Genomic DNA, 25,085 nt, shown 5'->3' on the forward strand with positions numbered 1-25,085 from the left:
GATGGTCAAAAACCTGCAGCTACTAATTCTCTAGTGGGAACCGGCCTGATCCAGCAGGGTGCAGTGGTAAACATATGCAAGGGTTCCATAATTTGCTAGATTTAAAAATACAACATTTGACATTTAACAAACTTAATTCAAATTGCATATTCAGAAATGACATAATTTATACTCAGTTGCCTGCTTGAAATTAAGAAAACAAATTCCTCAGTTCATGCTATCTTTGAGGTTTTTTTCCAGCCTGCTGCATATAAGACCATCCCTCTTTTGGACACAGGTACTTTCCTCAAGTCTCCCTTATTATGTGGTTCACAAGACTACTTGGATCTGCAGCTGCTGGCAGAGCTCCTCCCAGACAGAGGAGAAGCCCAAGGACCACAGGGTTAGATTACTATAATTTTTTTTCAGCTGTCCCAACAACTTAGACATTGCTTTGCAAATACTGATACAGATATAATGTGAAAAGAAATACAGAACACTCATGTTCTTAAAAGCTAATGCCGTGGCTTATGACTTAGTGGCAGTGAGAAGTTGGGAAACAGCTTCAGGAATGAACACATCCTCTTAAAACAATATACAGTAGTTCTGGAAAAGTCTAGATAGCCAGCTGTTTATGCAGCATGACCTGTACTGATGCTGTCAGGATTACACCAACTATCTTTTGGCCCAGAGAATGTGGAATGGAATCCAAACCTTTATGTGTCATCCGAAAAGGCCCTTCTTATATTTTTTACCTCTATTTATTCTACTAGAACATGCAAGCCCTGAAAAACATGGCAAAGTAACAACTTTCTCTTTGCATTTGTGGCATGGACACTACCGAACATGAAACATACTGTAGAAGTAGCAGCTACACAGATACAACATTGAAATTTTGTGCTTAATATACTCCATTATATTCTAAGCATGGCAAAGTCCTCAGCAGCTGTAGTAATCCAAAAGAAATGGCAACATACATCATCCATGAGGTATGGTATAACTTGTGCATCCAATTTTCCAGTGTAAATAAAGGGCACTCCCTTTTATCCCCATTCACAAGTATAGGATCCCATGTGCAGTACCTCACCTTAGCCATCCTCATACCAGTTGAAATGTTTTGTCATGTGCACTCCTGCACCTAATCACACTCCTCATACACCCAGCCAAACACACTGCCACTCTGTGTTCCAGTTTGGTGAAAGCCATTTAGGTTGGTCTCATGCAGCAGAGGAACAAAACAGGTGGAAGCTCTATGCAAACATGAGGCCTCTCTCTGGTCTTGATTTCACACAGCCTTCTGAATTTCACCAAGGAAGACATGCACCTGCAAGAGGTCAGAACCTGACTCTTTCTGCAAGGCTGGGATATATTTTGTTCTTGCCAATAAAAGCCTGCTTGATTCACTTTTGATTTGGTTTCCTGCTTTAAACATCCCCTTTATCTTGATTATGTTTGTGTAATGTATCCAACACGAACCTGTTAAGAAAGCTAACTGGCCTTCACACTGAGTAGTGGGACAATGGTAAAGAAAAAGTAGTGTTTGTGTGTGTCCTAAAGTAGTTTAGGACACACACATCTTTTGACTGTCTTTGAACAATACTCTAGCAACACAAAGCCAAATAATTTCCTGATCAAGCAGCTGCACCCTTGTTTAACCCTTCAACATTTTTTTTTGCCTTTTTCTGCCTTGATGAGGCATAATAGAGGACATGTCTCACTTACAGATGGCCACTGCTGTGAAACAGGGGTCCACTTCTCACACTCTGCTAAGCCTGGGGACAGTAGCTGGAGACTTGAGTTTAGTGGTATAATTTATTTGCATTCATAAAGTAACTGTGGACCAAGGTGTTCATTATCTACATCATTCAAGGATGATGTTCAGCTAACCCTTTGTCCCTGGCAAAATTTGTGTACTGGGTCATTTGGACATAGAATGCAAAGTAGGTAGATGGAATACTGTGGTCTGTGTTATTAGCTAGAGCATGCCTTAATCATACTATATGCTAAGAAGGTTTTTTTGATAGTCTAGGTACAATGCACAGTGCAGGCTTGGCAGTAATGAATTTCTGCAAGGAGGCTACTATGAACCAGGAAAGCTACAGTACAGGCAGCATGGTTCAGGAAAAGCAGAAAGAAAAATGGGAAATAAGATATATATATATATATGTATATATACATATATATATATATATAAAAAACATTGTCAGTGCATTTTTTTAATATTGAAGAATTCTAAAGAGGCTTTTTTTTTTCAGTAGGAATAGCTAAGGATGGTCTGCCTTCTGTATCCTGGTGCTTCTGGATGTTGCCCGTGGTTTGTAGTCTTCTCCGGATCCAAAATCTACTGTGTCGTGATAGTTTGTGAATTCCTGAGGTAATGGAAACTCTTCTGTTGATGAATGAGTCCTGTGTCCAAACACTCTCTCTTGCAGCTCAGCGATGTCGTTTCTGATGTCTGCCATCATCAGCAATAGGAAATCAAATGAACCCGGTGGCCCCTGCAGTCACAAGGCACTGCCATTAATAACAATCCACCTTGCTCTTACAGCTTTCAAACTGGCTGATAGAATTACTCCTGCAGGGGTTGTTCAGTAAAATTCTGCTTTGTATCAATTGCCAAAAGCTAATGGTCTGGTTTTTAACCACCTTGATCAGGAAACAATTTTTGAAAGGATCAAATGTTTTTGCAGACAGAGCTTACATTTACAAGATGCTCAGCCCTTTTGTCAGTTAACAATTCCTTTGCTTCCTAAGAATGTCTTCAGACCTCATGGGAATAGAGGAGATTAATCTTGGTTTCTTGTCTTCTTGCTTATTAAACTGACATAAATTACATTCTTAGAATGATTAATCAACAAATATTTTTAAGACTGCTATTATTTGTCAAGTGTCTTTTCAATATGTAACCTCGCTGCTGTCCATCACTTACTAAATATATGGCTAATTACAATGCAGAGAGTATCTGATTTTAGAAAATCATTAATTCTTTTTGGCTGATTTCACACAGTAAAATAAACTGTTAATACTGAGCACACTCTGCTGGGCACACTCTTAAAAATCAACTCCACAATGAGAAAATAACATAAATAAATGAATAGAATCCTAGAGTGGTTTGGGTTGGAAGGGACCTTAAAGACCATGTAGTTCCAGTACTTCTGCCATGGGCAGGGACACTTTCCAATAGACCAGATTGCTCAGAGCCCCATCCTGCTTGGCCTTAAGCACTTGCAGGAATGGGGCACTCACAACCTCTTTTGGCAACCTGTGCCAGTGTCTCACCACCCTCACAACAAAGAATATCCTAATATCCTATATCTAATTTAAACCTGCTTTCTTTCAGTTTGAAGCCATTCCTTTGTCCTGTCACTACATGCCCTTGTGAATAGTGCCTCTCCATTTTCCTTGTGGATTCCCTTCAGGTATGCCATTAGGTTACCCTGAAGCCTTCTCTTTTCCAGGCTGAAAAATCCCAACTCTTTCAGCCTTTCCTCACAGCAGAGGTGCTCCAGCCCTCTAATCAACTTGGTGGCCTCCTCTGGACTTGCTCAAACACGTCCATGTCCTTCCTGTGCTGGGCACCCCAGAGATTATTTAAACAAGTTCACCTGAAAACAGATTGTCAATATTCATTCCTTCTTCTGAGCTCAAAACGTCTAGTTTCCTAAAAGGTTCCAGGGAGCAAATTCCCACTGGGAGAAGAGGTTGAACTGTACTAAGTAGCACCCTGCATGGTTCTGCCTTCTAATGGTGTCCAAGCACCACTGTAAGGCAGAGGTGCACCTACTGCCTTTGGTTGCACACCCAGCAAAGGAAGAGGTTTGTAAGCAAAAACATTTGGATGAAAACAGGTAATTACTTTGTTTCCAACAGCATTTTCTGTGTATGTAAATTATCTGTTATCTTGGCACAGGATTTTCTTTTCTTTTCTTTTTCTTTGGCTGACCTGTGGTTAGTGGTCAGCATCACTCTGTGTGGAAATTCCTCCTGTGTGGAATACTTACAGGTATCCCCTTTGGTCCTGGTGCTCCTCGCTCCCCCTGTAATCAATACCAACTCAGTTAGTTTGCTGTGACTAAAGGAAATGAAAAAAGTTTGCTTCTGCAGCCTCACTTACTGTCCCCAGATCAAGAACCATCAACTGATGCTTGTTTGGAAAAAGAAAAGGAAATGAAGGAGGAATGCAAGGAAATTGCTGCTGATTCTAGTGGGAGCAGAGTGGGGCATTTCTGATATTTCTCTTGGACAGTAACAAGTGAATCAATGAACAGGAAGAATTCACAATTAATGAAAAGGGCTAAAGCATCAACGTTTCTTCATGGAAAAGCCAAAAGCTGCAGAGAAAGAAAAGAATTCTGTGTGGCATTGAGCCTAGCAGACTATTTGCAAGACTTTAGGAATGGCAAACACAAAATAGCAGAAAGATGACATGAAGGGGTGGGACAACAGGATGCTTTCATCTTAACAAAGGAAATGAGGTAATAAAAGGGTGTGACCACAAGTGTGTAGAGTCTCTGTAGCAAGCCTGCACTTCACATGTGCATGTGCCCATCTTATGGAAATTAGAACCTCTCCTCACCTTGCTACCATCTCTCCCTGGGGCGCCAGGTGGGCCCTGCAAGAGAAAAGAAAGTATTCACATGGGTGTGAGAAGTTGTGGAGTAAGGACAATTGTGCAGCGCATGGCAGGAGACAGGAATACTGACCACAGGGCCCCGCCTGCCCTGCTTAATGTGCGATATGTCTGGAGATGGGCCCATTGGTCCCATTGATCCACGAGGGCCTGGCTGTCCAGGAGGTCCAGGTAATCCAGGAGCTCCTTGACTCCCTTTAGGTCCTGGAGCCCCTGAAATCAAAATCAAAAGTTACCTGCCAGAGAAAGCCTTTATGATGCTTCATCAGTGTAAGAAGTGGGGAACGACTTTTTTTTTGTAAGACCCAATGGGCTGGTTACTTAACACACCTAAATCCACAACAACATAACCAATTTATCTGCATCTGCACATCAGCAGCCATCTGAGACAACATTAACCCTTGTCACAGTAGCTACAAGAGATGACCACTGAACAATTACATCTTGTGTGTAACAAGAATTCGAATCTACCAGTTGGTTAGGGACACAGACTGGGAATGAGAAGAAAAGCACAAATGCCTCATTTTCACACAAAGAAGAACAAATCACATTTAAGAGCATCTCATAAGAAGAAAGCCTCAGAAAACTCATGGGAATTTTGGGTCATGGGCATCTACATGACTGACACAAGCAAGCTCTTTCCAGTGGGGGGCTGCACCTCTCTTTTTCCCAGTGCAATATCCAATGTGTTAGGAGGAGGCTCTGTTCTTCCATTTTGCTTTATATAATTTTCCGCTTCTGCTGGTTCAGCAGAGCATGTTACTTTTTAGGAAGCACTCAGGCAACAAAACATATGTTTAACTCAAAAGAAACAGTAGGAAACATAAACCAGAAAATCAGGCACCTGAAACAACATTTGCAGACAAAAAAGACCATTAAAATGTCACTAGCTGAAACACTTTATGATTAGAGGGGGAAACACTTCTCTTCATACTGAGGGCACATGAAAAACATAGAGAATAAAAGACAGAGAGTAAAAAGCATTCAGCAGGACTGAATATGTACAGTTAGGATTTTCAAAAGGAGACAACTCAAGTTCAGTGACAACTCCCTGGGATTCCCCCTGGGTGGGGGGGCAGCAGAGAAGGTGAGCAAGGTTTTAAGGGTTTTTTTAGGGGTGGTTTTCGGATTTCTACAGTACCAAGGACAGCTCAGTCAAGGGGTGGGAAACCAGCAGGGTTGGGACTACCTTGGAGGAATTGCAAAGCAACCCACTCTACCCTTCAGAGTCTGTTGCAGAACCTCTAAACATATTGTCCTTGCACTTATGATGAACTGAAGACTGAAGGTACCCATCATCCAGGAAAATGAGATAATGACTCAGAAAACAAAGCAAGACTGCAAAAGGGGGTATAAATGTGAAGATGGGGTGCAGTTCAGGAGGGAATAAATCAATCCTCATAAGGAATATTTGCCAGTACTCTGTAAGAATCCTTCTGAAATCCAGCACAATGCTTGGATTTATTGCTGACCCAAAATTAATTCTGCATTCAACAGAATTTGCAAAATTTTGAGTATTGATGGTCACCAGATGTGAGGTGTCTGGATTAAGTTTTGGTTTTAGGATCTCTCTGTTTTTCACATTGTTTCAATTTATAACTTAGCAAAGAAGGTGTGAGTGGATTTATACTTTTCTTTTCAGATTTCTTTCAGTCTGGGATATAACATAAAACCAGCAGATGAATCCTTGGAAATCGGTCAAGGAAAAATAAAAGAATTGGCACAAACTCCTGTGAGCTGAAAGCACATTTTTTCCTCTACTACTGACAGTGAGCTAAAACAATAGGTATTCCTGAAATGGAATGGAGAATGGTTTAAGAGAGGGTTAAAATACAGGAAATGACAACTGAAGCAGGTGAGATATCCTAGGGAGAGGGAGAAATTTAACGCATACAGAACAAACAGGGCTTGCATGCCAAGAAACACATGGAGTTACAATGGATGATGTCAGAGAGTTGGCAGAGCCTGACCATAACACCCTTAAAGTGTTTTTGTTTGTTTTTTTCTTTTTTTTTTTTTTTTTAATTTAACACAAATGCAAACATATCAATCAAAATATGAAATATATTAAATCATATAATATTAAATGAAATATGAAATCACACTGGCAGACTGAAGTTTACTTTTTTAGTCCTAAACATCCCTGCACAACAGTCCTGTACATTTCCACCCCTCTGGTATTACCTGGAGGGCCTGGTTGGCCAGGCTGGCCTGGGGGACCAGGGATATATGCATTAGAAGCAAGCACTTTTTCACCAGTGATTTGCTTGCTAAGATCAGCAGCATTATTTGGCAGCAAAGCAACCTGCCAAGACAAAAAAAAAAAAAAAATCTATGTAAGACCTTCATTGTTCAGCCAGAAAAATTACATTCTTATTTAAGCTTTCATTGAACAAACAGCTATTTAAATATTTCAGGAAAATATAATGAGTTTATTCATTTCCTTGATTGATATAATCAGAAAAACATTCTTATTCTGTGAGTCTGTTCACTTTTCAAGTCACTGTGGAAATACTGCAAGCCAGTCCAACAGAGAACACAGGAAATTCAGGAGAGATACAGCAACAAGTTCTGAAAAACTTGAGTCTCATTACTGCTTCTCAGGAAACATGTTTTTCCTTATTTGAATTTTCCTCTATTAATTTAATCCTTTCTCGGGGCAACATTTGCTCAGATGTTTAAGTCCTGAATTGCTGCACAAGCCACTAACTTTCCATAGGTTTTAATGAGAACCCTGAATCCTTTGTGAATCTGGCCCTAAAAGTAACCACACTGTTTGACCCATCAGATGTCTGGATCTGCTCTGCACAGAGACACAAAGATAAAGTAAGTGAGAATGCAAGCAGAATTGCACACTACAGTTTAAACTGTCATTATCCATTACCTGTTTAGTTATCCATGAAGCATTCATCTATCCAGTTGAATATATTTAATATGTAACATATTTAGAAATATTCTGCAAATGTTTAGTCTCTTAAGAGGCAGCTGAAGGATGCCTGGAGGAGCCAGGAGGCTGGTGTGCAGTGAGGAAAGAAGTTTATTAGTGGTAAACGACTGCATGTAGATTTAGGGAATTTGCTCTGCCAAAGTGAACTGGAAAACTATTTCAGCAATAGCACTGCAGACCTACCTCTGGGTGAACTTCATTGCTTCTTGAATGAATTTGGCTCATTGGATAATTTGATGCTGAATTCTGCAACATTTGTCTGTGAGAGCTACATTGAATTATATAGATAATAACTCTTGCTATTTGACAAAGCTTTTCATCAGCTATCTGGAATTCTATGAGCTGGGCTGTTCTTAAGACTCCTACCTGTTTCTGCAATTATTTGATGTACATTCTTCTGTCATTACTGGAAACCTAATGTTTGTAATGCAAAGGGAAAAAACACAGTGTTATGCACCTGCAGTACCTACTTGAACTGGGAAAATTTCCTTTGGCAAACAAGTTATTGCTTAAGGATTACAACTTAAAGGCAGCCTGTTCTGCTTTTAGTTTGGAGTTGAATGCAGAGGACAGTTCTGAAGAAAAAAAAAAGTCAGGAAAAAAAGTTGGAAATGCTGAGATAGTTCTTGGTGGCATTTCCAAAACACCAGTTTGATTTTGAGACTGGAACTCAAAATGTGATGACAGGAACACAAGGATTTATCAGCCATTTTTGAGTTAGGTTTTGGAGAGAATTGCAGTTCCAAAGAGCAGATGACTGCACTATAGGCTAATTAAGAATCGTGGTGTATGTCTAACAAGAATTTGGTAGATTCACTCCACTCCTGCAGAAATCAGTGGGTGGATGACATCATCTTTTCACAGAAGTCCCACAGGGTGTTTCTTATATTCTCACTCCTATGAATTTGCTTTTCACACAGAAAACAGGGATTCAGCACACCTACAGCTCTGGGGTGAGCTGTCATCTCTGCTTTTTCAAAGGAAAACGTGGTTTGTTTATCAGTGACCTTGCAGCTTTCTTAGCCAACTTCCCAGCCAGTACAGCACAGACCAAACTGTGGGGCTGCTGAACATAGAGGGCTACTCTGTGGGACACAACACCCTACCCCTGGAGCTGAAGAGGAAAATTCAGTAGCTGGGGGCTCTCACAGCCTCACTGGCCAGGGATCAGCATGGGAAGATCTACTGGCTGGCTCTAGTCAGCAAAGTTTTCTTTACTAGAGGTGTGTCCTGTCCAGACCAGGTTCCTGGCTGGATACAAAAAAAAGGCTTGCAAGGACCATGGTGCAAAACTTCCACTACATGACACAAATCAATCAAGAACTCTGCGGTTCCAATGCTGCCAAGCTAAAGCAGAGACAAAAAGTCAAATCCCGTGGCTACCTGAGAGTATTGTATTTTTAAAGTAGTTTTTTTGAGAATGTTTTCAGTGTCATCAGTGAGTGCTTCTCCTTTGGGGTGGCCACAGTTGAGTGGCAGATTAATTGAAGTCCTCTTTTTAGCTTGCATGTAAGTATCTCATTCTGGGGCTCTATAGCTATATCAGTTGATAAATAGATGTCACTTAGTACATAGACCTGGCCATGAATACTCTTCAGGTTATACTGCAAATGGTCAGACTGGAGTAAAAAGGTGCACTTAGTGGCAAAGACTCATCATGAAGTAGATTTGGAAGTGTATTCTCTTCTAATGCTTAAATATTTACTTGTTCCTACCAGCCAGGCTGTTGTAACAACTGACTAAGTTAGAAAAGAAATCTTAGTGAAAGCATCTATGCATGCTTCCCCACTGACTCAGCTGGACTTGAAGTACACACTAGGAGTGCCAAAACACCCAGGCTCTGGTCTGGCTCACTGCTCTTTGATATCTTCTGGCCAGAAAATGGTTGTTACGTGCATTGGGCCAAACCATGTGTTTTTGTTGTTGACTCACATCCTCTTAGCTATTGGATATACTCACTGGCCTAATTTCTGTTTCACCTTTTAACTGAACCAGGATCCTAGTCCAGGGTAACCTTGGCTTTCTCCATCTACAGCTCCGAATCCTAATGGCCCTTGGAAAATAATGTTTTCGTTAGTTTTCCCATTTGCATGCAAATATTAGCAGGGGTAAATTCTAAAGAAAGACTTCTAAAGAAACAAGTCTTCCATGTGCTGTGTTGCATGCTGCATTTGGAGTTTTTCATAGTGTCTAGGAGGTCTGTGGTTTAGAAAATTGGACAGTGCTTGTCTGGAGTGATGTGGAACATGGCTTTCTAATTAAGATGTTTAAACACATCTGTGCAATAGGATCAAGCTTACTCGTTTTTTTCTTCTTTTAATTGTTGCCTGTGTGTCAGCATGCCAGATATATTTTCCCCAGTTTTTCAGCTTTCCACTCTTCTTTCTTTCATCAAGGTCTTAGATCAACCTAGAACTGCCCACAGACGTCTAGTCTATCAGGACAGTGCATCTCATTGCATGACAGGCTTTTCTGCTAACCACAATTTTCAATTATGTTCATAAAACCTGAAAGCCTTAACCACAAGACTGAAGACTCATTCCATAAACCATCTCCCTGGCAGACAGAAATGAACTTTTCTATGCAAAACAGAACAGCTTTAACCACAGCTATTGAAAGATGTCCTCCCCAGGAGAACTTGGCCATGGGAAGTGGCTGATGAAACATGAGGGTTGATTTCTCCCTGGGCAGAGAAGCACCATGGGGCCAGGTCTCCCTTCAGCACAGACAAAAACTCTCCTTTCTGTGGGGTAACAGTTGCTGAGGGTATTGGGAACCTTCTCTTTCAGCTCCTTCTCTGTGGAGCACAACCCTGTGGGCTCCCTCTGAGGATGCCAAATCGATCAAGTCCCACTAGGGGCATATGGGGGGAAAAATTAAGTTAGGGACTATGACAGGATTTAGCTATGAAGCAAGAGTGAGCTGCTTAATTTGTCCACAGTTACTGTACAAATGCCCACAGTGACAGGTATCAATGGTCTGAGTTTTCCTGGAATGAGTTTTGAACACAAGCATCTAACAGCAGAAGTTAGACACAAAAAACTCCCGTTAATTTCATCAATCAATTCTTGAGCAAACAATGTGGCCAAAAATGTGACTCCCAGATGCTTCCCTGGAAGTCAGTGTGAGCCTGCTCAGCATCATGGGAAACAGCTGGAGAAACAGCCACTCAAAGGCATGGATCCTTTTTTAACCTCTCTGCTACCATTTTTTTGAAAAACAGAATTTCCATCATATATGAAATTCTGTCACTTCCATGTTTGTGTTCATACTGATTCAGAAGGAATACATGATGTTTTGAGATTTTGGAGATAAAGAGTATCTCCAGCCTCAGTGAATTTCACTTTAATGAGGAAGATTTCTTTCTCCCTAATATTAAATGAGTAACATCAAATACAATGAGTGAATACACCAAATTGTGTTTTGACACAATGGAAAAAAATTAATTGAGTACCCTAGGAGAAATAATTACAGCCTGTCAGCATGATCTGCTGAGAATGTTCCTACAGAGGACTTCAATTTGAGAGAACCTTAGTGTTCAAAGGAGATGTCACCAGAAAAGGCATTACACCTGCATCCCTGCATATGGCTTTCCAAATCTGAGGCTGTGTCTTTGCATTATCTCACTAGTACTCTTTTCATTATTGCACTACTAAAATGCAAAAGGAAGCTACATATGTGAGCAATTAAAGCCCAGGAAAAGTTTCTAAATGCATTATTCTATACTAGCAGGGGAATAGGTAAGGGAAAAAAAAAAGGTTTGTGACTGAGGGTTTTTCTTTTTTAAGGGGTCAGTCATATTTAAAGCTAGCGATATTTTTGTTTACCGCCACACCTATTTGGCAAGAATTCTGACCAGCACCCTATTAATGAAAAATCATGTTCCCACGTCTATGAAATGTCTTGCACGTGGTTACTCTAGAGGTGGACCATGTCCAAAATTCTGTGCATTCAGAGTGAATGAAAAGCTCAGGCCAGCACAGATTGCCAAGAAACCTGGGCTCAGCCTGGGATGGGTGTTTGTCAGACTCTGTTACCATAAGCTTGGTAACACAGCTCCATGAACTTGGGAAGCAATCTGCTTACAAATTGGACAGGGGCATATGGGAGAGATATCATTCCTACATGATTTTAAAATATATTGCCCTTCTCTTTCTATGTACAAGAACCACATGTCAGTGACAGCTCCAAACACAGAAATTAACCTGAGTTGTTGTAAAACATGCAGGTCTGGTAAAGACATGAGTGATCAGTGTTCATACCTTTTGCTTCAGCTGTAAAACTGTCTGCTTTATTTGATGGAATTCCTTACAAGAGGCACAGCATGTCCCCGGTTTCGCCACATTTTCAGATTTCTCAGGAAGCCCAGCTGAAATAAAGCAATTTCCACTATAAATGTAAAGACCCAAAGGAAAGAAATTCATAAAGTGATAGCAAAAGCAACTTGAAGTTTGTTATATTTCCCCAGACTGTGAAAAGAGAAGGGAATCCTGCCATTATTAATTCTTTGACAGTGAATTTCTATGTAAGGCTGAGAAACTTTGCAGGGACAGCTCTGAGCACATTTTTAAAGCAGCTGTTTCCAGTTAACAGTCCCCAGAGAATTCATTTGTTTAATACCTGGAAAAGTTCACACCCCTTCTTTTATCTTTTTGTTTAGGGTAGACTAACCCCATAGATCTGAACTGACTTACAGTCCCCTGAAGGGCAAATTTTCATATGCTATAAATTACAGTAAAATCCCTCAGAATATGCTTATTTTGCTCATTTTGCAGAAACTGTTCTTTATCATCATGGGTTTTTCTCCATGTGATGGAATCAGCCTGAGCAGAGATGGGGATTGAGATTAATGACAGGGATTTAAATCCACACAAGAAGAAGGGTCACATCTGTTGATACTATGCATGAATAGGATCTTTTCAAGAATCCATTAAATTATTCAAACTGTGAGAGATATTGCAAATGTTATTTTTGTCCTTTTCCCAGTACCATACACAGTCAAGCAGTTCTACATTGCAAGCAAACAAGCATTGTTGTAACAGATGTCTGCTTAAAGACAAATCTGGTTTCCAAACCACAGGGTGACACATACTGGCAAACTCTAGGTGAGTTTTTTCACTTCAACATTGCTGAGAAATATCAAGTCTATTGAGGCTTTGCACATGATATGTAGCCTTGTATGATGTTACCTGGGAGGGTTGCTGGGTGTATTTGAACACTGACTTTTCAGAGCATGTCCCACAATAGAAAAACTGCAGGTGCCCCTCTTAAAGCCAGGGAATCTTCAAAGTCTTCCAAAAGGATCGACTGCATCATGCTGAATTACTGTGTTGCATCTGTCTCTTGGACACACCCTTAAATGTCCTTCATTTTCTTGGAAATGTGTATTGATTTTGAGTCATCTGCATCTTTTAAAATGAACCCTGACATTTCTAATACTAAAAGTATTACGTGCTACTTGACTTTAAATATTTGCAGGGTCCAGTACAGAAGATTGCAACCATCTGATGGTTGTGTTGGACCACCTTTGTACATATTTAGGAAAGTAAGTTTATTCCATTTGCTATAATGACATATTGATTTTAGAAGACAAAAACCAATCTCACTTATCTGCTAATCAGTTAGGAGAGAGATGTAAGGGCAAGATGCTGGAATAACCAGGAACATTAAGACAGCTATTAGTACTGAACTGATTGGAAAATGGGGGCACAAAGGCCTGGGGTTTTTTCCCCAGTCACAAACTGCCTGTTCCCATGGCTGCACTCCAACAGCCTTACTATATTACATATATTATTTTCCATTTTTATGGCAGCAAGCACACTGCTGTTTGAGCTTCCCAGCCCTTTCCTCAGCACAGGTTTGGTACCTGATCAGCTTTCTGTGCAGTGTTCAGATAGCTCCAAGTTTTAAGTCCAGATGGCACTACTTGGTGTTCTCAAATGCACTCTACACAACACAGAATAGAATTTCACCAAATTTCAGCTGTGCTGGATGCAAGGCTACTTAGCCACAAGGTCTCCCAGAAGAACTCCATCATTTTTGTGAAGGTACCAGAATATACAGCATATGCTGCTTTCCTTCTTCTCTCCTATATTCCTAATACTAATCATTTTTTGCCTTTGATTCCCTCCAAAACCTCTTTGCCCATAAAACTTTCTCCTGTAGATGAAATAATCTGCACCATGCAGGGCATTTTTTTTCCTAATGAGGGAATTGGTGTGCTGTAATGAAGACACCACTTTACATTTCTGTAAAATAAATTTGCTCTTGACTACAAGTCAGTTATTGCGGAGTACTTCCTCCATCTCCAATTTTTCATATTCCTTTAGAAAACCCCATTGTCTTGACATGCCCATTTTTGGTCCTGTGTAGGAGTTACAGAGGAATGTATATGGAGCCATTAGAAAAAAAAAATCCACTTTAAAAAATATATTTTTCAAAGACCAATAAAGTCTGGATTTTGTACTAATCTCAACAAAAATTTCTTTTAATAGCTATCTCACAAAATGAGTTCTATCATTATGTTAGGAAATGTTGCTGAAAGCAGCACACAGTCATATGGAGAAACTGCCAGAGCCTCTGCTGTTGGAAACCTAATACAATCCCACCAGAATCTGTGAAATTATATGCAGCTTAAGAAGTGGTGAATTTGGCTTTGTGTTTCATTATAAAACCCAGTTTATCCTCCTAAAGGATGTGACGCATGGAGCTGACAAGTACAGATAAAACAGGGCTGTAACAATCCACGGAGATGAATGCTGGGGGGATCAGCTAATGTTTGGGAAATGTCATACCACTGAGATTTCTGCAAAGCTGGCTGGATTGACTTGTTGGAGGAAGAAGTCCAAGATCCTTGTATGAGCAAGCATGAGCTGTGTCTCAAGAGAGAGGTGGAATCCCCCTAACTCATACCAGACAGAGGCGATGATTTGCCCAGGGAAGGAGTCATCCATCAAACATTCGCTCTACCCCCCATCCAATGCTGTATCAGGACCAAACTGCAAGTACAGTCAGAATAAAGTGTGGATAAAGCCAGAAGTCACCTAGGACAGGCCAGCAGAGGCAAAAGGCCATTAGATGGAGCCACCCATGCATAGAAACCGAGGTCACCTATCAGGGTCAGCTGGGCCAGCATTGAGCAAGACGCTTACTTGTATAACTTGTTCCCATTGCACAGACCTACACAAGGAAACTGAAATTATTTTGAAGAAGGCTTAATGCAGCCCCATTTTATAAAGGTTCTCAGAACACAAAGTCTATCTTACACGTGATGGGAGTCCTTTAATCTTGGTGAGATGCTGGTGAGCCCTGTGGCACCTATTGCTAAGAGATCTGCTTGGGGGAGTGCTGTGTTTTCTTTGTGTATGGGCTCAGAGGCTATGTCTTGCTGATGCTGGAAAAGGAGGAGATGCTGGCAGGAGAGAGCTCTGTGGGAGCTCTTCTGTGGGCGGTCTTCGCATGGAGGCTCTTGAGCTGATCATCTGTGTTGTATTATCTGGGCACAGCCTGCTGAGATGGTTTCATCTGCCTACTTCTGCATGGGTAGCTGTATTGTCTCCATAAAATGGGACTGTAGATGCCAGAAAAAAATGCTCCCTCTTCTCAAGTCCACTAACCAACCCAAAGCTCTCTGTCAAGACACTTACAGAGCCAAAAAAAGTGACCACCTTACAGCCACTTACAGAGCCAAAAAAGTGTCTGCATTGCATCCTTCAGGCATGGAACGATGAGAACAGCGGTGTGTCCCCGGAAAACATGCTCCCTCGTTAGAAATGGAGATGGGTAACGTGTTTTTGCCTCTCACACTAAATTTTAAAATAAAATGTGAACGTTCCGGCTGCGGTGAAAAGCGAATGATGTGTTTATTAGGCAGCCGCTCTGGCACGGATGCGGTGCAGGGCTGGGGCTGGCCGCGGGGTGGAGCGTCGCTACAGCTGGTTCCTTACACAGCCCTTCTCCTCGGAATGACTTGCGGACACGGCTCCTCGTTTTCACCAGAGGTCTGAAAATTCGTGACATTTATGTGGAGTACAGCGGGGTAACTGACCAGAAGGCATCCTTCTTTACTTCGCACAGCTGTTTTGGGAGGTATCTGGAGAGACGGTGGGTATTTCATTCCTGATTATCTGCTGGAACTGACATTTTTATGTGCCGTGTACATTCAGTGTAAAAATGGTGGCTTTCAAACAGTAGAATCATTTCCATAGCCATGAATATTTTGAATGGTTGGTTATCCTGAATGATTTGGACATTACCGTATAAAGAAATTTTAACTACACAGAGGAATATTTTTAAAAAACCTCCTGTTTGTAGAGGGATTACTGAGGTCATTTATCACATACACGCATACACACACACGCTGATAAGGAAAAAAAAATTAAAACTACAAGGAACAACTAAAGTTAATGGAGTGGCTCCAGTTACACACTTTCAGATGAAAATCAAAATTATAAATTGCTCTGGCCATCCAGTGGGATTTGGATCACACTGTGGTGCCACATTCAAGCATTAATTGATGAACCTGTGGCAAGTCACCATTCATCAAAAGTTGTTCGGGTTTTTTTCCCAGACCACTGTTCTCTTCCTCCTTTCTTTTTAAATTTTCATGTCAGCGTTTATTCTGTAGTATTCTAAGTGCTGTAATTTAATAACTGGGATGAGATCAAAACCTTTAAAATGATTTGTACACAGCACATGTATACACTTTCAACCAACAGTGAGATGCAAGAACAAGCTCTTATATTTACTCCTTTCCCCTTACATTTCATTTTCAAAAAAAAAAAAAGGAAAAAAAAAAAAAAAAAGACCCCAGCCACAGGATGCACAATTTGACATAGTTGCAGGTCAGCAGCATTTGGTCTTGGTCAATGTAACTTAGAAATTGATTTAAGCAAGGCTTGGAAAATGTGTTGTACCCACAAGCACATATTTTTTGAACCTCTAAGGGTCAGGGCACGCTAACCATCCAACCCAAGGCCATTTGCTAATCTCAGATGTGAGTGTGTAAATACGAATTAAAGTTACTGAAATTATTTAATTAACAGGTGAAATGAGAGAAAATTTTAAGGCTCTTCATCTGGTAAGATTTTTCCTATGTCTCCTTAGCTCTGGACCACAAAAAAGTTATAATCCAGGCTGGTATTGGAGCAAACTATGGCTTTTAGCAACTGGATCCAGCAGGAATGATCTAACTGAAGTTGTAATGGTAAATTTCATAATTCAGCCATTCTGCATCTCTAGGAGAAGATGTCTTCCACATTGTCCAGTGTACTTGTGCAATGCAGGAGAGAGTTTGGCAGGGCTGCTCCACAGGTGCTCAGGTGCCCAGCAAACTGCCCAGACACACCAGGAGCATCAGCTATATCCCACCTTTGGACCTCCAGCTCCAAGTGTAGCACTGGGAGCAGTTCCTCTTCATGACAGACCAACACTTTAGGCATTCATTTGACCCAGGACATTTAATCTGCACTAGCACCTGCCTTTATCTCCTTTGGTGCATGTTCTGCCATCCTCCTCCCGGACGTAGCCTTCGTGACACTCGCACCTGTAGCTGCCCACGGTGTTGACACAGATCTGAGAGCACAGAGTCCCGTTGCTTGTGGCACACTCGTCGATATCTGGAGAGAAGCAGAAATTAAAAATGTCCTGTAGTTGGAGGTTTCAGACCTCCAACACAATAAAAGACTTCCTTTAGAGGTAAAAAGAGATTTTGTGGTTAAGCAAACAAGTAATTGGAGTACTGCAATTGAAGCTGGAGCTCTGGGCAAGCTCCACTATTATTATTATTAACACACTTGGCATTTTATCAGGGAATATTGTTTGAAAGTCTCCTTGCATTGAAAAGCTCACAAGGAAAGCTCAATCCTGCAAACCTTGGCTCCCTGGCATGGCAAACCATGCAGGGCAGGGCAGGACTAGGCACAGCAGGACCACATGTAAATTATATACTGGCCATCTGAATCAAACCCCAGGGATTAGTTTTAGTAATTAGGCCTGCTGATAATGCTTCAATATTCAGCATACATGGCTCACAACCAGCAGAAGGAATTAAAGGAAAAATTACATCAGCCCAACACTTCAAAGTGTTTGGGTGTGTAAGTCTTGTTGTAGGTAATACCTCCTAATAATTTCAGGGGCATTTAGATCTCTTAATTCGAAACACAGTTGACACCCACATATCTTCTGTAATAATATTGAGAATAAGAAAGGTTTCAGATCCAAACTGACTCCTAAAAGACTCAAGAGAATAGGATAAATCATTAACCAGGGCGGAGCTCAACATGCTCATCTACCCACCCAGGCAGTAAGGCTTCTCTCTGTTCCTGTGCCTCTCCCGATCATAGCGGTATCCAGGATAGCAAGTGCATAAGACTCTCCCAAAATTATCTGTGCACTGCTGTTCACAGGGAGCTTCGGCACAGACATCGTAGTCTAAGGGAGAGAAAAACATGGTTAGGAAAAATACCAAAGTCAGTAGATGGATGACACTTAGATTGCAAACATTTCACCTCACTGCTAACTAATATAAAGTTGAGTTACATTGTTTTTAAGGACTGAAGGAACCTAGATATAAAACATTAATGAGACACAAGCAAAGAAATATATTAAAATTGTAATTGTCATCCACAGCTTTACAGTAGTTAGACTATTTCTTAAAGTTTATTTTAAGCAAGGGTCCCTTTTGCATTTGGCAGATTTTATGAGTTCTTTTCACAGAAATATTAAATTACCTAAAACATTCTTTTAGTTTTCTTCAACAGATTTTTAAGTCTGATAGCAACATTTCTTATGCAGAACACTGTGAAAAACCATGAGGTTAACTGCCAAAGTCAGGCAGAAAGTACAACACAAGGAAAAGTTAATTACATCACATGTTAATTATTGAAAGCCAGATATAACCCTTCCAGCAAATAGTGCATTGTTACAAACCCATCATCTCTTTTAATAGCTGCAGTGGGCAGATTGGGGTATGTCACTGAAATCCCAAAATACTCAAGTCCCTGTTTGAAACCCAAAGGAGGGAAAATCTGTTTCTAATTTTACTGCTGTGTAGCAGCAGAACTGAAGCCTCAGGGATGGACACCAGAGCACAGTGGGGTTTCACCCACATCCCTGTTCTGTCAGGGGCTGGATGTGGCCCCTGGCATGGTCCTGGTGGCAGTGCTGGGGGCGAAGGACAACTCCCAGCTATGGATGTGAGGGTTTTGCAGCACCATGGGGAACCTCTGCCAGGAGACACGAGGACCTCAATTGTCATCTGGTCTCAAACCCAGCTTGAGCACAGCCTGCCCAAGGTCAGGTTTTACACCAAAGAAAGTGGCAGTTTCTGTGACCATTTCAGAGAACATCACCCTGCAGAGAGCATCCAGGTGGCTGTGACAGTACAGTGAGTGGGCACTGGGGGCCACAGCAGAAATATCTCATCCATGCTCCAGACCAAACCTGTCCAAACAACATCCAAGTGGTTCAAGAAAGTTTCCAGCAAAGCACTGTGTTTCCATACATATAATTAAAAGTCATTATTGGCTCACCCTAATGACTAGCAGATACCTCTGGGTATGATGATTGCTCCAAACAATTAAAATGAGCTAAGAGATGGTAAAGCAAATGAAAACACATTTTCTGCACTAAGTATGTAGAGCACATGCCTAGCACTGTGGTTAAAAGTGACAACATGCCAAAATACAGAAAAGCACAAAATGAGACTTAATAAGATGCTGTATCTCACACCAGAAACCCTTAGAAAAAAATGTACTATTGTAATAGACATACTACTGTAATAGTGCCAAGCATTCTGTTTGTCACCTCCTGAATAACAGGCATCCTTTCTTTCCTTCTTGCTTCACAACTTGAAGTCTGCCCACAGTGCTGTGGTGGTGAATGGCAATGCTACGACCCCCTGCAGTAACCAGTGTCCAACAGTGCAGAGCCATGAAAGGAAAACATAACTCTTGCATTCAAACTGTTCAGTCTAGGGGTAGTTTGGACTCTTTAGGTGATGTTGGGCTGTAAACTCCTGTTACATTTGGCAGTACTAAATAGTCCCAAATTTAAATCATTGCTGGTATTTTTCCTTGGCATGCTTGCAGTTTTTGTTTTCCACTGAAACAAAATCAGAGTGAGACCAGGATGGTACGTCCAGCATGGAGGTGAATGTGCTGCTCCTTACCCAGTGTACCCACTCAGGTGTGGGACTTGGCCTGTGCCATGTTCAACTATTCAGAGCAGAGGTAAAACAAGCTCTGGCCTCCCTGTGCTTTCATGAGTAGATGTGCCCTAATAAAATCAGAAAAAACAATGCTGGAAGGGGCCATCTCCCATCACAAGCAGGAGTAGCTATGCATAAACATCTACTGGTTTTCCTTTTCCTTAAGGGATGGATATGGCTTGCCTAGTAGTCTAGTCCCAAGATGAAATATCCTTGCAGACAGAAAGCTTTTTACTCATATCTAATCCAAACTCCCCTTCCAGACACTTAGGCCCATTATTTTTTCCCTCTTCTTCTTGGTCATAAATAACAGTTTACCTTCCCCCTTGCAGCAAGTTTTCACATACCTAAAAACTCTTATCGTGTCTCCCCTCAGCCTCCTTTTTTTCTAGACTAAACAATGCCAGTTCTTTTTATCCATCTGTCACCAAATTTAATGTAACCAGTCTTTGAACATGTCCACCTCAGCACAGCTCCATCATGTCCGTTGCCTCATTTACTTTCACACAGAGCTGCGGAAGGGTCCAGGAAGGACAAATATCCCTGCTGGTGGTTCCACACAGTCAACCCACCGCATCACATAATGGCTGTAGGCAGGTCCCAGGTCCCAGAGCTATATCCCCAGGGCTTTGGTCCCAGGTAACATGACTTCCCTAGAAAGAGTTCTCACAACTGAGATGAAACTAGGCAAAAGCTGCTGCACCGCCTGTGTGTGCTCTGCAGAGCTGGAGGCGAACATTCCCTCCTGTGTTCCTACCCCTTGTTTGCCAGCCTAAGAAATGTGGATTGAGGATGAATCAAAACCATACAATGAGGATCAAGCTGTTCCAGACTTTAGGAAAATGCAAAAGTCAAAGCAGAGTAACAAATGTCTCTGTATAAGTTTCAATGAACTCAGAAATGACAATACAGCATGGAAAGTTGTACCAAGGAAATCTTTGAAACAACATTAGTAAGGAAAGAGCAGGTCTGACTATAGTTGGCCTGTAATAGAGTATTTTAATCTGAATTCTTCCACAGCCAACTCAGGAAACAAACCAGCAGTAGGAAGGGTGGTCTCCAAAATAAACTGCTTTATACTGCATCTGCCCCTTCTTCACTCTATGACACCATGAGACAGGATCCAAAACTGGATTTGGCTGGAGCAGTGAGTCTCCAAAGCAAAGAAAAAAAAAAGATCACACAGGAGAAAAAGGCGAGGAGCTGTTTTTTTTAATCCACTTTGCTGAACAGGTGGAGCAGGAAGAGTTGCTACAGGAAGAATCAGACACGGAAGTTACTCCACTCAATGTTTCCTGAGGATCATTGCTCCCTGGTCCTGCTGCTGAAAGCTACAGTGAGAAGGTGAGTACAGAACAGACGAAATGCAGAAACTGGAGGCATAGACTCATACTGTACTACACTGATTTCTGTTCCTTTTCAAGGGCAGATGAAAAATAACAGGATGAAAACCAGTAAGGGATGTGGACAAAGTTACAAACCTTTGGGAAAGAATCTGTTTAAGGAACAGCTGTCCCAGAAGGAGATTGGTGTGTTCCCCAGGCAGCTATAAAAGGCTGGAAAAGGGAGGATCTATACTTCTGTCAACCCTCCTCCCTGCAGCCACTGCTAAATCATAGAGAAGACAGGGCTGGAACTACTTCTCACAGTTTCAATGTGCCAGTACTGGATTAAAAGGTGCAGATGTGCTCTAATAAACTCACATCTGTAATGCATTTATGTGTCTGTTTGGAGATATGGATTTCATACAGCTACTCTGTCAAGATTATGCCAAAACAATGTGTGAAGAGCCAAGTGATGTCTTGTAACGGTGTAAGTGAAATGAATACTTCAGTGAATCATGTTTCTTGTCCCTACACCAAGGGCCTGAGATTTTCTTGAATGTTATAGGAACTACTGTGGCCTCTGAAGTTCCAGGCAAAATACAGATAAAGCTGAAAAGGGGGAGTGGAGAAACAAAGGGAGAGAAGCCACAGCCAGCAGAGAATTGAATTAGGGGCAGAAACTCTTAGGTTACTGAAATGCAGTTAAAAGACAGGATTAGACAAAGTCAGTGGGCTGTGCTTTCATAATCACCTAACATCTCTGGAGATGAGAATTAGAAGCCAAAGTAATAAATTGCCATGGCTCTCATTTTATTTTTGCTCCTATTAATTCTCTTGCTGTATCCATTATATTCAGTGAATAGCCAGTACATAAAATTCTTAAATCCATAGGAAAGCTGGAGGCCAGACTGTAGAGTCCTGGCTTCTTTCCACCTTAAAAAGATTCAGGAATTCTGCCTCCAATACACACAACTGCCTCTTCCAAGTGTCCGTCTCCCACTGGAGCTGTCACCCATATCACACACACTGAGACAAAACTCACAGCAAAACCATGGGATGAGGACCTATGTGTGAGCACCAATTTCACCCAAGCCCTACACAGCTCCTCCAGGCACAGGGTCATCATGAGCTGTTTCCCTCTTTTTTTCTCCCTGTCCCCACCCCCATCAATCCACCAATTATTTTAGTGTTTGTAGCCAGCAGCAAAGAAGACACAAATTAAAAACAACAACAGCAATAAACCCACAACAAACCCACAAGGATTAGAGTTTGGGTTATAATGCCTTTTGGCTGGACACTGCAACTCAAAACCAGCTGATTCTCCAGTATATTGATTTGTCACTTTTTTCCCAAAACATCACAGTCACAAACCAGGAAAGTTCTTAGACCAAATCAAGGCTTTCCATATATCATCAAATAGAAGAATATGTTGTCATAGATCAACTTTTTAACTTACTTGTTGTAAAAAAAAGTAAGTTAAACAGTAAGTTAAAAGTAAGTTAAAAGTAAGTTATTGGCATGTCGTCTCTGGACATTTGCTTCTGCCTGGCAGTTCCTGTGGTCCAACAAATTCAGAGCCAGTTTCATCCAAATCAGATCCATTTTTACTACTGCACACTGAACTATCCTGATTAAATCTGCATCTTACTTGGCCCCTGGTGACTAAGAAGCCACGCCCATGCCAAAATAAAGGCAGGACTAACTCACCTACTCAACATCTTCCTGTCCACTGACAAGTCAGCTGTACCAGATTCGAGGGAAAAAAGGGGAAAGCCATCATCCATGAAAGATGCACAGAGTGGTCCCAGCTACCTAGCCAAGGGCAGAACATGTTCTTCTGTCTGCAGAGCAGCAGGTCATGGCACAAGATCTGTGCAGCCATGTACTTAGGGGAGGATCAAGGCATGGCATGCTAAGCAGCACTTTTGGAAGTTGTTGATCTTTTTATTTTCTGAACAATTTCTGGTAAACAGCTCCTTGCCACAGGGATACATGAGATATGGTGAAGCCTGTGCTTTTGTCAGGTTGCTCTTCCAAACAGACAATGTGGAGAAGACGGCAGATGGGGAAAGACAAATGCATGGGGACATGACGTGTAAGAACAGTGAAATCACATACCTTCAGGGATGCACTGTCCAAGAACAAACTTATAACCCTTACAGCATTTTTTCCTGAAAAACAGTAAAATAAATAAATGAATAAATAAATGTGTTCTCTATAGATTGGTGCTGCCTTTAGAAACAGCCATAAGTGGATTGTGGATGTGATGAACCAAACAAGATGAGGATCCTGAGCAGCTGGAGTTCAGCATTACAGAACACAACAGGGAAATGCACCACCTGGCCCAGGAAGAATTTCACATGGCAGCACGTCCAGTCACCTCAGCGGCCTGAAGCAGAGTACCCCAACACTGACCCACCCAACATCCCAAGTAATTTTCAAAAATCCTGCTCTCTTGTGTTGTCTGGATGTTGTCTGGACAGCTCAGTGCTGTCCAAGTACACAACCCAGGTCATAATTTTCATGGTACAGTGAAAGCTGTTCTCAAATATCTGTCACTACAATGTAAACCAGCAGGAAGGGGTAAGTCTCAGTGAGGAGTACACAGAGGATAAATGTTATCAGTCATTTCTTGTCTTCTAATAAACCTAGAGGAGGTAAGCTCAATATATTGGGTATTTCAGCTGGAGTAAGGGAGAGTATCTTATATAGTCTGAGGTAAAACTGCAGGGTAGAGTCAATAGGATCAGACACTTTTTATGTGTCTGTGATATGAACAAAGTCTGGATGCTGAGAAATTAATGTTTCTGACACACTGGCCTGTAATGACATTTAGGCATCCAGCTAAACCTGCTGGATTTGGCTCTCTAGGCAGAAAACCACATTAAGTCACCAAGGCTCCCAGCAGCCCTCGGGAGCCTTTACAAATGGCTGTGTGCCTTATCATCCTGAGAGTCTCTCACTAGAGGGGCCTGGTGACTTTCAAAGGGTCTCATGTTGGTGACTACCAAGACTGCTGAAAAAGAAAACAACTGATGTTCAGTGCATTATTATATTATCAAGTATACATGAATCTGAGGGGAAAAAAATCCCTCAGTATTTTACAAATTCATAGTTTTTTCATGCTTTGTGGACATATTGAAGTATCTCCCAAATAGGGAAACCATCCATTCTGTCTTTTCCTTTGATTCAATAACTAATGCAGAGGAACGCTAAAGCCATGTCAGTCAATGACATGACACTCCCCTGGACATGTAGCCATCACAAATCATCATTATGTTGAATTTAAATTAACTATCAGTTGCAACTGACGCTTAAAACAAACAATGCATTTCTCCAAACAATGTAAAAACAAACTTTGGCTCCATATTTTACCCTTTTCCTAAGATTAGCTGGAATATAAATTATGCCTAATGAGTGTTGAACATCTGAAGAGGAAGCCTTGCTTTGTTATGCAAACAGTGGTGCCTCATTAGACTTCTCTCCAAACACTGCTGTGAAGTTTTATCTACAAGACAAACAAATGCAGGAGGAATGAGTTCAAAGGTGCATTGGGGAGGCCATTCATATGCTGCAAGCCCTGCTGATGGCTTTCCAAGTGCACATTGATCTCCGTCTGTCTGCAAAAGAAAAGAGACTTCCTTTTAGCTACTCTTCAGACGAAGATACAGTCCAGCTTGAGAGGGCTGGAACATGAGCAAGGAGAGGAGGACATCCCTGCCATGAGATGCTGACCTGTGGGGTTGTGCCAGCCAGAGCTAACCAGCCACAGGGAGAAGCAACTTCCATAATTTGTACCCTTCTCCATGGAATTCCCACCTTATTTTCAGGTTTAGGACCAGTAAGACCTGTGTCAGAAGATGATATGATAACCTGCTCCTGGGTAAGCAGTTACCTGCTGGGAACCTTGCAGGAGCTGCCTCTCTCCTCTCAGCTTATCTGGTCATGGCTTTTGGCTGGATTCATTTGCTTTCTTGTGGCTAAAGTGAGGGTTTA

General features: G+C 41.5%; 1 protein-coding gene across 1 annotated transcript in view; it reads right to left on the reverse strand.

The window, feature by feature from the left end:
• The window catches only part of CCBE1 (collagen and calcium binding EGF domains 1), a 94,346-nt gene continuing 69,261 nt past the window's right edge, over positions 1 to 25,085 (reverse strand). The window contains exons 3-11 of the mRNA XM_068177349.1: positions 23,208 to 23,260; positions 17,853 to 17,987; positions 17,036 to 17,173; positions 11,819 to 11,925; positions 6,794 to 6,914; positions 4,683 to 4,822; positions 4,556 to 4,591; positions 3,981 to 4,016; positions 1 to 2,477 (exon numbers count right to left, since the gene is read on the reverse strand). Coding sequence (XP_068033450.1) covers positions 2,244 to 2,477; positions 3,981 to 4,016; positions 4,556 to 4,591; positions 4,683 to 4,822; positions 6,794 to 6,914; positions 11,819 to 11,925; positions 17,036 to 17,173; positions 17,853 to 17,987; positions 23,208 to 23,260 — 1,000 coding nt within the window. The 3' untranslated portion in view covers positions 1 to 2,243. The remainder of the gene's footprint in view (positions 2,478 to 3,980; positions 4,017 to 4,555; positions 4,592 to 4,682; positions 4,823 to 6,793; positions 6,915 to 11,818; positions 11,926 to 17,035; positions 17,174 to 17,852; positions 17,988 to 23,207; positions 23,261 to 25,085) is intronic.

Source organism: Anomalospiza imberbis, chromosome Z (assembly GCF_031753505.1).
Source record: "Anomalospiza imberbis isolate Cuckoo-Finch-1a 21T00152 chromosome Z, ASM3175350v1, whole genome shotgun sequence".
Taxonomy (NCBI): Eukaryota; Metazoa; Chordata; class Aves; order Passeriformes; family Viduidae; genus Anomalospiza; species Anomalospiza imberbis.